We start from the raw sequence: 15,746 nt of genomic DNA on the forward strand, positions 1-15,746 counted from the left end.
GAGTTGAGAAACACTAATATAGATGCCTGGGTCTGGTCTGCGGAGTTAGACGGGTTAGCTCACAATAGATATATATTATATTGTCAATGCATACTGTATTTATTGTATATTTTTTATAAATTATGCATATTGATGTATGTCTTCTTTCTCCATTTTTTTCTTGTCAGTCAATATTAAATGCTCCTGAAGAAGCGCAACGAGCGCGCAACATGTAGAGCGAATTTCCTCTTTTTTTGAACATACTTACCGCTTCTCTGTTACTTAACTTTACTCTTGGATTCGTACAATTTAGAAAGACCTTGATTCATTTCCTAGTTTCCTTGTAGCCACAATCTGATTTTATATAGTAGTGGTATTATATCAATTATGTGCTGATAGATTAACGTGGGTTTTTTAGACATGATATAATCGATTTTTTATATGTTTCCAATAAAAATATATTTTTATATCTGTTTGGTTGTGCCTAAAAAGTCCAAGCCCCGTTTCTTACGCTATTTCAAATATCTATAGGATACGGCACTGGTTATTATTTTTGTATCCACAGGACCACTCTGTGTGATGATACAATCAATTATTCCAGGGCTAGCAGTGAAACTCTATAGTCTGTAGCCTCTGGAAACCACCTTCTTTACCCTTGAGCACTTTTCACATGCTAGTTCTGCAGCCCAGCACTCGAACCAGAGAGTGCACTCCATTCACTGACAGGAGGCTCCTATGGGAAATGAGAAGGGAGACCTAACAACCTGTCCACACAGTACCTCAACTTTGCAGGCATGAGCTCCAGACACTCCATAGTTAAAGAATCAGTTTGAATGCCCTTAGCCCAATCAGCTAAAGTTCCGAAGACTAAAGTCACAGCAGGGCAGGATGCAAAGCAGGGCCTGCAAGAAAAATGACGTTTTAGAAAGAGCCTCCAATTGCTTGTCAATGGGATCCTTGAAAACAGGCACATCCTCCACAGGGTTGAATAAGAATAAAAATTGCTAGATGCACAGTAAGGAAAGCCCACTCACCTTGAAGAGTACAGAAACTGATAGACACATGGGATAGATGACCACATTGCTAGGTTTTTTACAGTCTCTGGATCCGATGTCTTCATAATGTCTGTCTGGTGTGTAGTGCCCTGGATGTCCACAACAATGCTGCTCTCCTACTGTTAAGAGGATTGGTGCTATTTTATATGCAAGTTTGTCGCATTGCATCAACGGTTTTGTTATTTGGTATTACCCCAGCACCCTGTTTGCCTTTTTTTTGCCTTTCAAGAGGATCGTGCCTAGACCTTCCACAGGAGCATTTTATGGCTTTGCCATTCACCCTATCATCCATCGGTTCCTTGGTTGCTTTTCATCATAGACTAATCTATATGGACTAAATGTGTATTGCACTGTCTATAGTGTGTTTTTACACGTTACTGTTTTAGCCTGTTATAAAGAACCTGGGGAGTGCGACACAATCATGCACAATTAGGAATGTTAGTGCTATTTCCCAGCTAGAATCCCTAGGGCTCATTTACACATGCTTCGACTTCAATGCACATTAACCACTTCAGCCCCGGAAGAATTTACCCCCTTCCCAACCAGAGCACTTTTTGCGATTCGCCACTGCGTCGCTTTAACTGACAATTGTGCGGTCGTGCGTCATGGCTCCCAAACAAAATTGACATCCCTTTTTTCCCACAAAATAGAGCTTTCTTTTGGTGGTATTTGATCGCCTCTGTGGTTTTTATTTTTTGCGCTATAAACAAAAATAAAGCGACAATTTTGAAAAAAACACATTATTTTTTTACTTTTTGCTATAATAAATATCCCCCAAAAATATACAAAAAAACTATTTTTTTCCTCAGTTTAGGCCGATACGTATTCTTCTACATATTTTTGGTAAAAAAAAAAAAAAAAATCGCAATAAGCGATTATTGATCGGTTTGCGCAAAAGTTATAGCGTTTACAAAATAGGGGATAGTTTTATGGCATTTTTATTAATTTTTTTTTTTTTTTTTTTAATGGCGGCGATAAGCGATTTTTATTGTGACTGCGACATTATGGCGGACACATCGGACATTTTTGACACATTTTTGGGACCATTGTCATTTATACAGCAATCAGTGCTATAAAAATGCACTGATTCCTGTGTAAATGACACTGGCAGTGAAGGGGTTAACCACTAGATGGCAGTGTAGGGGTTAAGTGTATCCTAGGGGTGTGTTTCTAACTGTGGGGGGGGGGTGGCTACATGTTTCACGTCACTGACCTCTGCTCCGATGACAGGGAGCAGAGGTTGAGTGACACTGTCACTAGGCAGAATGGGGAGATGCTGTTTACATCAGCATCTCCCTGTTCTTCCTCCCCGTGAGGCGATCGAGGGTATCCCCGCAGCGATCGAGTCCACGGGACCCGCGACCCGACTCACGGAGCTTGCCACGCGCCCGCCCTTTTAAAGGGCAACGTACAGGTACGTGGTTTTGCCTGTACGAGCCCTTCTGCCGCAGTATATCTGCATGAGGTGGTCGGCAAGCGCTTAAAGCGCCTACCGCTTCAACATGCTTTTTTGATGCTTCTGCAATGCTTCAGTGGTGCTTTAATGAAGCCTGGCAGATGCCCTGTGTGTGTTGATATCTCATACCTGTGATTTCTACAAAATAAAGCGAAGCTAAAGCTGAATAAAAGCCTCTCAAAAGCTTCAGGTGAATCAAGCGAGCGTTGTCAGACTTCTATGGAGGCTTTGCAGCACGACTAAAGCGACATGGGGTATAAATTTTGAAGCAAAGCAAATGCAAGATGTTAACAGGAGTGTCAGCTAACCATTTTATTTAGTGACAGAGTCTTTGACATTCAGAGAGCTTTAAAAAAGCATGTCTGAAGCCACTATTTAAAGAAACAAGCCCTAAGAGATAAGGCTCAATGTGGAAATACTTCAAAGAGATATTTTACTGCTTACTGACCAGCACATTCAGTAATTTCAGTTCCTTCTCTGCATATTTGTTCTTGGCCTGTGACTTAAAGCGGGGGTCCACCTATCTATCGTTTTTTTTTTTTTTTTTGAGTTCATTTACAAACTTTTCTTCTCAGCATTACATACATATTGTGTGTAATATGTCCGCCTGTGTCAGATTTCGTCGGAAAGAATAACTTATATTATTCACTGCAGGCGGTTTCCATCTTCATTGTGGGCATTTGAAGCCCACAAGCATTTATTTCCTGGATGTGGTGAATGCTGTGCTCCCAGCATTCACTGCTCGTTCCCGCACATGCTCAGTGGCATCCTGGGAAGCCTGAGACTAGCTCCCAGGAGTCTGGGAGAGGCTAGAAACACGCCTACTCCCACGGGAGGAGAACCAGGAAGTGGAAAGAAGAATAGAAAAATAAAAGGTAATTACGGCGATTTAAATTTTTTTAAATGGCATGTCAGCATCTAGGCAAGGAAGAGAATACATACAGATATTGTTCAAAATTTGGGTGAAACCCCGCTTTAAGCCAGGTAGAAACGTACTGAAATTTGGCCGGTTCAGCAGGAACCAGCCAAATGTCTATTTGTGTGTAGGCCCCTCTGTTCAACAGGAGCCAATCGTTAGACTGGCTTCCGTCGAACTGTCCTCCTGGTAAACCAGTATTTGGTCAGGCGTTGCAGCGCAGATCAGTGTATTCTGACAGAGAGAGGAGTCCCTGCAGTCAAAATACAATACCACAGCAGGGGAGATCCCTGCATTCACATCACTTGTCTGGATGTGGGAATTTGTGAGGTTTTGGAGTTTTTTTGTTCAACCTGCTGGTTGAACGAAAAAGAAAAACTCAATGTGCGCACCCAGCTTAAAAGTACTGTAGCGGTTTCATGAAGATGTTAGCCAGGTAACTATCATTTTCAGAAGCTGTTCACCAATGGTGGACTAAATATTTCTCTGAGCATAGGATTTTTATTAATCATCAAGAAAAGTGTAAGTTTTGTTTATTATGACAATATAAGAATACTTTCAGTTGTGTCCTGTTGACGATTCCCTCTAAAATAAAATAGTCTCCAACATACAGATCTGGAACAAACATGCCACAAATCAAATAGGAATTCCTAATCGGCATACTTGTTCTGGGTCAAAGTGTTGAAGCTGTGGACTCAACATTATAACTAAGCAACTAAGGCCCCTTTAACACAGGGTGGACTGCGGCTGCAATTTGCTTGCTCAGCAGGGGATCTGACCGCTGATCCCTGCTGAGCAGGCAGATGACTGATCCGTATCCGGGCCGGACACAGACCACTATGGGCAGCTGGATGTAAATGAACCACCTGTCCATTTACATCGGACTGCCATCCAATCCAATCCACTGGACGGAGGGGGAACGGATCCCCATCTTTCTCTTTTTGGCTGATTGGATTGGATCTAGGCGGGTGTAAATGGACACATGTCCATTTACACCCGCCGCTCCATAAGGAGAATGTAGGTTTAGATCGGGTCCCCCGTCCATTTTTCTGTGTGAAAGGGGCCAAACGTGTTCAATCAATGATGTATTTTCCTCTCTACACAGTTTTCCTTTAAACAATACCAAAACTATAAGTTTATTTTTATGGTTTATACAGCAATATATTCAGTTACATCACATAGAGATGGTTTCATTAAAAATAACCTAGTTACAGCAGAGAAAATCATGCTGTGAGACGGAATTAATATACATGAAAGCAGTCTATTCAGCACCACTGCTAATTTCCACCAAGAGCACAGTCTGCATTTTATGAACATGTAGTCACACCTTGAGATGGTTATATTTCTTGGATAAGTGCTTCAGACAAAACATAGCTTTGGGGGTGAAAGAATTGTCAGTGTGTTTCTTCTGGACTACTTACAACTATTAAATCTAGAGAATGACTCTATTTGCAATGAATGGCTGTAAGGCTTTATAATCGAGGCTGGGATTTCAAAAAAAGATTCACTAACAGATGCTTCAGTCACTTTGGCTCCTTCTATTCCTTAAAAAATCCCAGAACACAGCAACCCTGTGGATCGTGCAGCGTGAGAACACCTAACAACAGCTTCATAGTAGGTACTGTTTTTTACATTTCTTCTTTTGTCTGTTGTGGCTTCTCTGTCACCAATTCCAGATACTTCTGCCTGAGAAGAGGAAGCGCATCATACATCTCAAAGCCTAATGGGCTGTCCCTGGATTGTTGCTTGAAGTACAGGAGATGCTTCCTGAGACTCTTAAAGGAGAGGAATAAATGACAAAAATAATTCAGTGCAGACTGGAGGGTCATCTACTTGACTTGTATAGTAGATCAGATATAACAGAGCATGAGGGGAAAAAAAAAAGTTTTCTGGTTGTAATTAAAACCCAACACTTCCTAAATAGCAATGAAGGAAAATCTTTGACACAATACAAACCTAAGCATTCCTTAAATCTTGTCACCAGTCTTTTTCATTATTAGTTTTGGATAGAGTAGAAAAGAGATACCATTTTTGTCAAGGTTTTATTTCTGTCTGTGACTGCACTGGGGAGACTCACTTCCTCTTCATGTAAAACTTGGACAAGAAATTGAAAGGTTGTCATGACATTCTATGGATGCAATGCTTTCTGAGCTACTGACCTAGAAGCAGTATGCTGCAAGCAAAGTCCAAACTTCTGATGCTTACACAAGACAGTGAACCAGAATGCAGTGAAGTTATTGGTTTTTCAGTAAAGCAACTAGCATTTTAACTGCTTCAGATCCGCGCTATAGCCGAATGAGGGCTACAGCGCGGATCTGCTTTGCCGGGATGCCGCCAATAGACGGCCTCCCCTTTGCAGGCTCGCCACGCCCCCCCTGATTGGCGAGCTCGCTGTGATTACTCGAGTCAACGAGACTCGGGTGATCACAGATTCGAGTAAGGGGCCGATCCCGGCCTCTAACCACGTAATCAGCTGTCAGCAAATGACAGCTGATCACGCAATGTAAACAGAAGATCGGTAATCGTTTTTTTTCTCGATTACCGAGATAACAGAGTGAGGAGAAAAAAAGCCGATCACTGGCTTCTGTTTGAAGGGACATCGGCCCTTAAGAGGAAGAGCATCATATGTGCCCACCAGTACTGCCTGCCAGTGCCACGAATCAGTGCCCACAGCACGCAAGTGCCAGCAATCAGTGCCACTTATCAATGCCCACCAGTGGTGCCAATCAGTGCCTCATCAGAGCCACCTAGCAGTGCTGCCTATCAGTGCCACCTACCAGTGCCAATCAGTGCCCATCACTGCCACCCATCAGTGCCAGCTATCAGTGCCACCTATTAGTGCCCTTCTGCGCCGCCCATCAGTACCACCTCTCAGTGCCCACCAGTGCCGCCTATTAGTGCCGCCTTATCAGTGCCCATCAGTGTCGCCTTATCAGTGCCCACCAGTGCAGCCTATCGGTGCCTATCAGTGCCCATCAGTGCAGCCTCATCAGCGTACATCAATGAAGGAGAAAAATTACCTGTTTGCAAAATTTATTAACAAAATATAAAAAGTTTTGTATTTTTTTTTTTAATTGGGTCTTGATTTTTTTCAACAAAAAATAAAAAACCCAGAGGTGATTAAATACCACCAAAAGAAAGCACTATTTATAGGAAAAAAATGATAAAAATTTCATTTGGGTACAGTGTTGTATTACTGCACAATTGTCATTCAAAGAGTGACAGCACTAAAAGCTGAAAATTGGTCTGGGCAGGAGGGGGGTTTAGGTGCCCAGTAAGCAAGTGGTTAAAGAAGAGTTCAGCCATGTCAGCCCACATACTTCCAGGCACAGGCTTCATGAACACATTCACCAATGACCCTATGGGCTTTAAAAAGTTCAAGACAGGACATTTATGGCCATACCTCTGGCAATCTATTATGTTCTGTATCACAAGCTAGTAGAGCAATAAGACGGGCTCAGCTGTATGTGACATACCTCATCCACCAGTAGATTGGTCTTTCGAAGCATGCTCTTCCTTGCAGCATCAACTTCCTGCAAAACAACACAGTCAGACTTTATAAAGAGTTTTATTAATAATGGCTAAATATTGCTTATGATAATCCGTTCCAATCCTTTAAGGGGCTAAATTTTTTCGAATTGGCCTCCTATTTTCTATTTTGTCACTTATTCCTCCTTTGTTGTTATTTTTAAATGATTTTCGTTTCTTATGTTGTGTTTTGTTGAATTTCTATATTTGGTGCATCCAGGATACAATTTTTGATCCTATGTACATCACAGTGTATTAAGGATGTACTGTTTGTACCATTTGGTGTAATTTTCTAGATACAGCAGGTTGCCAGCTTTATGTTAGTAGTTCTCTTTTTATTCCACAAGATGCCGCTGTTGCCAGCACATCATTAATTTGTGGTTCTTCTATCCTTTTAAAAGTGCTTTCATCCGCCCTTCAATGAGGCACACATTGGTAATCTCAGGTGAGCTCATTTATAGATAACGATCACTTGTTCATTCCATAGCAGGCATAGGCGCTATTTATATTCCTCAATACATGATGTCTGTTACTCAGCCCATCCTCTGAAGACGTTTTGTTGATGACGAATTGCATCAGGAAGTGGCCTACCAGTGACGACATCATGCATGTCCCACCACTAACCAGCTGTAGTACACAGAGCTGGTCATGTTTTGTATAAAGGTAATTGTAGCCATCTTTTAAATAAATCCTTTTTATAACTTGATGGGCTTCACTATGGAAGTTTTTTTTTATTTTTTTTATATCACTTTTCCCTTATGCGATCTGTGATCCACTGGCTGCCCTCTTGGGTAACTTGTTGCTGTTTGCTTGTTTACCCATTATATCTTATGGTCCTGCATATCTGGTAAGAGGCCTGTGTATGAGGGTGCTGCTGGTGACAGATCTCTCTACTTACTTTCACTCTGCATGGATCATTCTCTTTTTGGATCGTTTTACTGCACATATGGACTGTTTTGTTCTTATGGGTGCATTTTTTGTGTTGCATTATTATGACTGCTTTGCACATGGACACATTTTTTTTGTACTTTATTAGTACAATTGATTGACAATTATTGTTGATGTGTTTATTTGTTGTATTATTTGGCATGCTGCTTATTTTTTTCTTCATTCTTTATAAAGAGTTTATACATTCTCCTAGATTAATTACCCTTTAATTTAAGGAAACTTCTTAAAGTTAAATGCTTCTAATCCAGATACATAGCACTGGAGGGGTCATTAAAATGAATATTTATCATTTAATGTGATATCTAAATCTATGCCTAATGATGTATTATTTTTTTTTTTGTAATACAAGCAGTGTAAGCTCCTGAATTTAATTTCAGCCCCTGTATGGCAGAGCTCAGACTGGGTTATTGATAAACTGCACAAGCAGCCAATCAGTTTGCTGTAGTGTCACCCCCCCCCCTCCCCTTTTGGTCAACAGGTTAAGACACCAATTAGCCATATAAACCCTGAGTCTCTGAGTTGTGTAAGGACTTTGAAGCACCTGAAGTAAACCCATGCAACTCAAAGGAGATCATACTACTGCATAAATAAATTACCTATATATCGGAACTAAAGACTTCAGCATTGCAAGGCAAAAAGTCTAACCATGAAGACACCAAAGAGGATATCCCAGACCACAGTATCTATGCACACATTTAAAAATTAATCCAAACTAAATGCTACACTAAGGGACTTTTGGAACTGTAAATCTGTTTTAGGTTTAAGTAATTTGTATATTGTTAAGTCCACAGTTTACAGCGAGGCAGTACAAGGTAGAAACTCTCCTTTTATGACATTGAAGTGTCCAATTTATTTAGGATATTGTATTTTTTCATTAAAGACTAAGTTCATGTTTTGCAACATGTAACATGTTCCGCCCGTATTTGGGGGGGGGGGCATGTAACATGTTCCAGCTTCTGCCACCAGTTCCCCTGAGCTCCCCCTCAGTGGGGAATCTTCTCATGCATCATTCATTCACAGTTTCCTGTAAATGAATGAATTACAAGTACCATCAGCCACCGTGGCTGACAGCTTGTAGTTCTCAATGAACTAGGGCATTGATGAGTGCTCTCATAATTTATTCACAAGCCCTGCAGCTTTCAAACATTAAGCTCATATGAAAGTACAGGCAGAAAGCTGCAGGGCTTGTCTGCAGAAGCCTGACACTGCACCCCTGATCCACTGATCATGATTGCAATGCTTTCCAAGCTACTGCAGGAAAAATTATAAATGCACTTGTTTTTTCTGCAAAAATATGTGCATTTATTATTTTTTCTAGAAAGGTGAACTTTATCCTTTAATATATTTTATAATATATAAAAAAAGTGGTTCATTTTTTTTTCTAACCTCAGTTACATGGTCTTGTGAAAAGATGAAGCTGTTCACATGAGCCAAAGCCACGACATAAAGAACAGGGCACCAAGTCTTACGCAATGCTCCCGTTACCAGAGTCCGAAAATAGAGGCGCAGTAGATTCAAATTATCTTCAGGAGGAGCTGTGTACAGATCAAGTCGAACAGGAAACTGAAAGGAAAACAACAATACCAAGTATTTTGAGGAAAGCACAACATAGATGATGGGATTTTAAAACAATTAGAATGTTGTCACAATAATCTGAATTTTGTATTCACCAGAAAATGCTTTTCTTGGAGTCCATTGACAGACACAGGAAGTATTTATAGTTGGCTTATACTGCTGCTTACAGCAGGATTGAACACTGGCAGTATATCCCCTCCCACTACTAGCATGCCTCAGCAAAGCTGTACCAAATACATTATCATAAACACAGAGGGATGGAACTTATGTCACTCAATGGGCTCCAAGAAATGGATATTTATGGCGAGTACAAAAATCTAATTTTCTTTTTTTGCCTATTGAGGAACACAGGAAATCTTTAATCTTATGGATATCCAAAAACAGTCCAACTGAGAGATGAACAACACAGCAAAGAAACGCTAAATGCCCAAGAGAATGGAGCCGCCTGAAGGGCTTACGCCCAAAATTGCCATCAGATGGGGCCACAGTGTCCACCTGGTAGACCTTACAGAATGTGTGAACAGAAGGCCAGGCAATAGCCTTGCAAGTCTGGGATGCTGTAAAGTCCAAGGAGCATTCAGAAATCGTGTAGAGTGTGCACTGACAGGAAAGTGTGGAACCCTAAGCATGGATGATGGTTTGCCTGAGTAAGCAAGAGATGGTGGAACGAGAAGCACAAGCACCCTTGCAGGGTTCATATTCAGGATTACTAAAAGGGAACCAGTCTTTCTGTAAAAAGCAGTGGCTGAGAGACAGACTTGCACAATCCAAACCATGTCCAGATAATAAAGGGAAAATTTCTTTTGGTGAAATGGAACCAGACAAAGAATGATGTACTGGTTGACGTGAAAGGCAGAAAGTATTATAGGCTAGAAGGATTCTCTGGACTTTAGCACCATGTTGTCCCATATACAGAACAAAAAAAAGGTTCCTTGCAGGACAGGGCCACCAGTTTAGATGTTTACCTTGTAGAATTGAGAAACACCACCTTGTGGGTGAGAGTAGGGATAGAATTGTATTTAATGGTAAAAAAACAAATGGCCATAGTAGAAGCACACGCATTTTAATGGATAGACAGCGGCGCCCCTATGCCTTTAAGAAGGGGTGGGCTCTTTCCAGGCTCACTGCCCCTCTGCCTATCTATTAAAATGCATGTGCTTCTACTTTGAAGGCTCTCATAAATGTATAGAGTTAGGACTGCGGATAATAATGGGGTGCCTTGTCACGGCCTCCGCAGCGTATTCATGTATTTGCAAATGTGTGCCAACCAAACCCCTGTTTTTAACGCAAACTGTTAGGATAATTTGGTTGGCAGCAGGCTGGCTGGTGAGTAAAGCTGGGAATTTTCTTTGGTTTTGTTTTACATTGTATCTAATGGGTTCATACAGAAGTTTCTGAAGTGCAGAGAGAACCAGATTCAGATCCCATGGAGTCAAAGGGGAATTGACAGGGGGAGCTACATGAGAGACCCCTTGTACAAAGCTCTTAACCAAAGAAGAAAGACCAAAAGATTCTGAAATAGAACAGAAAGGGTAGAAACCTGATTCTTGATAGTGTTAAGAGCCAGACACTTGTCCAGACCCAACTGTAGGAAGGAGAAATTTCTTCCCATGAAGGAATTCTTGGGGGGGGAAGCCCCGAGACTTACACCAAGTAAAGTATGTCCAATCATAAACCCTGTGAGATGTAGATTTTCTAGCTTTTAGCATAGTAAGAATTAGAGTCAGGGATGCCCGCCCATGTCCTTGTTCATCAGCAACTGGGCTTCAACAGCTATGTTGCCAACAAGGTGGCCAAATTAGTCCTTGGGACAGAAGATGATTTGGTAGGGCCCAAAGAGCATCTGCAAGGAATCTTACAAGGCCAGCGTACCATATCCACCTGGGCTGTTTCAAAGCAATTAGGATCACCGGAAAGGCCCTCCACCTCAATCCAGTGAAGTAGACCAGGAAGAAATTTCAGGGCAGGTAAGGTATAAATCAGGTGTACTGATCCAACTAAGCCACCACATAATTACAGCTTCGCTAGAGGATTCCTGTAGCTGGAGACAAACCTGTCCAATTTGTTAATAACAATGGAGGCCAGAAGGTCCACATCTGGCATCCCTCACTTGTAACACAGGTCCTGCAACAGATAATAGTTTTCTCTATTGGCCAATAAAAAAAACGCCAAAGTCCAAAAACAGCGACTACAAATGCACAAGTCGCGCATAAAAACGCTCCAAAATCGCGCATAAAACCTCGCGAAAGATGCTATGCTCAGGTGTGAATGCAGCCTGTATGGCAGGAAAGAGCGCACAAAGAGAAGTGACATGCCATCCAGCAGAAATATCAGCATTCAGTCCAACCGCTTCAACCACTTTGGCGGCAAAGAGGAATCAAGGCAACCTAAGTAACTGGGGTATCTGTAGTGCTCGGCTCGACTGGGCTACTCACTAAGTGAGTCTTCAGAGACAGGGCGATGGCTGAGGCAAAGCCAGCAGCTTTGGACCTGGAAAGTGTTCCAGAGCTAGCTTTTAACAGAACAGTTTCACCCCACAAAGAGCCCATACACTGAAGGTTACTTCCAGACTCCACTCCCCCCCCCCCCCCCCCCCCCCCCTCCAATGTTCAGCCCAGCGAGGTCTGGACATTGTACTCCAAAAGTCAGGCTGAGAATGACCACACTGGGGTGATGCAATCAAAAAATGAGGAGGCTCCAGCAGCAATGTAGCTGTAGCAATGTAGAGAAGAGTTTTGACCCTTGATATACATAATTGGTAGAAAGAGGAAGAGAATGTTTTCAACCAGACTTATATTCAGTCTTTACTTCCACATTAAGCACTTCCCTCCCGCCGGCCATCATATGATGTCCTTGAATTTGTGAGGGTATATCTGAATGATGCCTGCAGCCACAGGCATTATTCAGATATCAGCTTTTCAGCTGGTGATTCCCTACACCATAAGACCGATCATAGCGGCTGTTCCACAGCTTGATCATTCTTACGGGCGGCAGGAGGGGAGGCCCCACCCTTCCCACCAACTCACTGCTTCCATCGGTGAGTCAGAGACAGGATCCACCAGCCCCGGATGTTTAACATAGATATTTCCCCCGGACCAGATGGTCGCCGGAGTCTCTATCATCGTTCGGAGGCAGGGCGCGATGTTATGACGACACGCCCAGCCTCTGCATTCAAACAAACGGTGCCGCCTCGGCTGGGAAGCCGAGATCGTTTTTGTTTTTAAATTTCAGGCTTTCCAGCCTAGAGGTGAGATGTGAGGTCTTGTTGACCCCATATCTCACTGTAAAGAGGACCGATCATGCCATATTCCTATTACAAGGGATGTTTACATTCCCTGTAATAGAAATAAAAGTGATCAAAAAACATTTTTTTTTTAAAGTGTCAAACTAAAAAAAAGAAAAACGTAAAATTAACAATAAAAAAAAAAAATTTAAGCGCCCCTGTCCCCGTGTGCTCGCACACAGAAGCGAACGCATACGTAAGTCCCGCCCACATATGAAAACGGTGTTCAAACCACACATGTGAGGTATCGCTGCAAACGTTAGAGCGGGAGCAATAATTCTAGCCCTAGACCTCCTCTAACTCAAAGCATGTAACCAGTAAAAATTTTTAAAGCGTTGCCTATGGGGATTTTTACTGAAGCATTCCACGAGCGTGTCAATTTTGAAGCGTGACATGTTAGGTATCTATTTACTCGGCGTACCTTCATCTTTCACATTATGCAAATAAATTGGGCTAACGAGAGAAAAAGTTGCAACGACCGCCATTGTATTCTCTAGGGTCTTTGCTAAAAAAAAAACATATATAATGTTTGGGGGTTCTATGTAATTTTCTAGCAAAAAAATGATGATTTGTACATGTAGGAGAGAAATGGCAGAATTGGCCTGGGTGGCAAGTGGTTAAAAGACTTCTTGTGTTCTTCAATTGACAAGAAAGAAATCTACATCTCTGCACTTAAAATTCAGCTAGGATCCCCGGTAACGATCTTTAAAAGAGAAGTAATTGAATCCGTTTTTTTTTCCCAGGATCATGCTTACCTAGGTGGATGCAGCATCGGTCCGATGCTGCACCTGTCCCCCGGCGCCTCTACACTGAGAACCGAGCGATCTAACACTGCAATCGATCGGTTCTGACAGCTCCCCGAGCAGAGAGCTGCAGACTGTCGTCTTTGCCCCCTCCTCGCTCACTGGAGCGCTGGGCTATGGAGGAGCAGAGTGGCCGGCTCAGGCTCTCAGCGGCTCACTGAGGGGCAGAGTGGATGGGTCAGGCTATCAGCGGCTCGCTGAGAGGCTGAGCCAGGTGTTGGTTCAGGGACCAGGAGGATTCCGACTTCCATTGTCCAGATGATGCAGGCCCTTGGCTGACTTCTGTGATGTCGGCAGAGAGAGGAATTCAGCCCGCTCTCTGCTGAAAACGGGTCACAGGAGGGCAAAACGAATTGCACTCCTGTGATCCACAGGATACGTACAGCCAAACGAGCTTTGGCTATACTTCTCCTTTAAATGTTTCAGCCATACCTTTGTGTGTGACCAAATCATAAACCATCTTTCCATGGAAGATACAGGAGAAAATACATTTTTAGAGTTATCATATGTATAGACTTATGGATGTGCTTATCTCATGAACTTTTATAACCCCTGTAATCCAATTATTGGCTGCACAAGGGCCCTCTAGAAATGAATGACCTAATACTATAAGTGGGCCAGGTGGGTGCTTGGATCTGAGTGGTGTTCAGTATCTGACCCTAGTTGCATTTCAGAGCATGAGGGAGTTCAGGGCAGGTCGGCACCAGACACATACTGGCACCTGGCTCGGGCATTATTCTGAGGAAAAGGGTGAAGTTGGCATAGGTGCCTCTCCTATCACCACATCGCCTGGCTATGTCCTGCACTTTACAGGCCTGGTCTGTCACATTGACTGTTTACTCCTGGATATAACACTGGGAGAATGCGGCTCTCATAACAGACAACAGAGCTGCCTCATGGAGGTCGTGCTGGTATAGGAGTGTACTGAAAAGGCCCAACACCAGGAGAGGTAGTGTAAACATGGTGGAGGACTGATTAAATGCTAATACTAAGAAAAATATGTGAAGTTGTTAATCCTGTGAGATTCCTATGAGATATTGAGCTAAGCATAATAGGCTAATACATTTTTTTTTAGATTTAACAAAACTGTATAACGATAGGGTCTACCTAAAAACCCATTTAATGTACAGTATCTCACAAAAGTGAGTACACCCCTCACATTTTTGTAAATATTTTATTATATCTTTTTTGTGACAACACTGAAGAAATTACACTGACTTTGCTACAATGTAAAGTACTATACAGCTTGTATTTACAACTGTGTAAATTTGCTGTGCCCTCAAAATAACAACACACAGCCATTAATGTCTAAACCGCTGGCAACAAAAGTGAGTACACCCCTAAGTGAAAATGTCCAAATTGGGCCAAAAGTGTCAATATTTTGTGTGGCCACCATTATTTTCCAGCACTGCCTTAACCCTCTTGGGCATGGAGTTCAGCAGAGCTTCACAGGTTGCCACTGGGGTCCTCTTCCACTCCTCTATGGCGACATCACGGAGCTGGTGGATATTGGAGACCTTGCGCTCCTCCACCTTCCATTTGAGCATGCCCCACAGAGACTCAATAGGGTTTAGGTCTGCAGACATGCTTGACCAGTCCATCACCTTTACCCCTCAGCTTCTTTAGCAAGGCAGTGGTCGTCCTGGAGGTGTGTTTGGGGTTGTTATGTTGGAATACTGCCCTGCGGCCCAGCTTCCGAAGGGAGGGTATCATGCTCTGCTTCAGTATGGCACAGTACCTGTTGGCATTAATGGTTCCCTCAATGAACTGTGGCTCCCCAGTGCCGGCAGCACTCATGCAGCCCCAGACCATGACACTCCCACCACCATGCTTGATTGTAGGCAAGACACACTTGTCTTTGTACTCCTCACCTGGTTGCCGCCACACACACTTGACATCATCTGAACCAAATACATTTATCATAGTCTCATCAGACCACAGGACATGGTTCCAGTAATCCATGTCCTTAGTCTGCTTGTCTTCAGCAAACTGTTTGCGGGCTTTCTTGTGCATCATCTTTAGAGGAGGCCTCCTTCTGGGATGACAGCCATGCCAGACCATTTTGATGCAGTGTGCGGCATATGGTCTGAGCACTGATCCCCCCCCCCCCCCACCCCTTCAACCTCTGCAGCAATGCTGGCAGCACTCATACGTCTAATTACCAAAGACAACCTCTGGATATGAGGCTGAGCACGTGCACTCA

At 42.8% G+C, this 15,746-nt stretch overlaps 1 protein-coding gene across 1 annotated transcript in view; it reads right to left on the bottom strand.

Moving 5' to 3' along the window:
* Positions 1-4,511: 4,511 nt before the first annotated feature.
* The window catches only part of RPAP1 (RNA polymerase II associated protein 1), a 126,595-nt gene continuing 115,360 nt past the window's right edge, over positions 4,512-15,746 (bottom strand). Inside the window, exons 23-25 of the mRNA XM_073609591.1 lie at positions 9,269-9,445; positions 6,883-6,939; positions 4,512-5,181 (exon numbers count right to left, since the gene is read on the bottom strand). Coding sequence (XP_073465692.1) covers positions 5,035-5,181; positions 6,883-6,939; positions 9,269-9,445 — 381 coding nt within the window. The 3' untranslated portion in view covers positions 4,512-5,034. The remainder of the gene's footprint in view (positions 5,182-6,882; positions 6,940-9,268; positions 9,446-15,746) is intronic.

This window comes from Aquarana catesbeiana, linkage group LG13 (genome assembly GCF_042186555.1).
Source record: "Aquarana catesbeiana isolate 2022-GZ linkage group LG13, ASM4218655v1, whole genome shotgun sequence".
In the NCBI taxonomy this organism is placed as follows: Eukaryota; Metazoa; Chordata; class Amphibia; order Anura; family Ranidae; genus Aquarana; species Aquarana catesbeiana.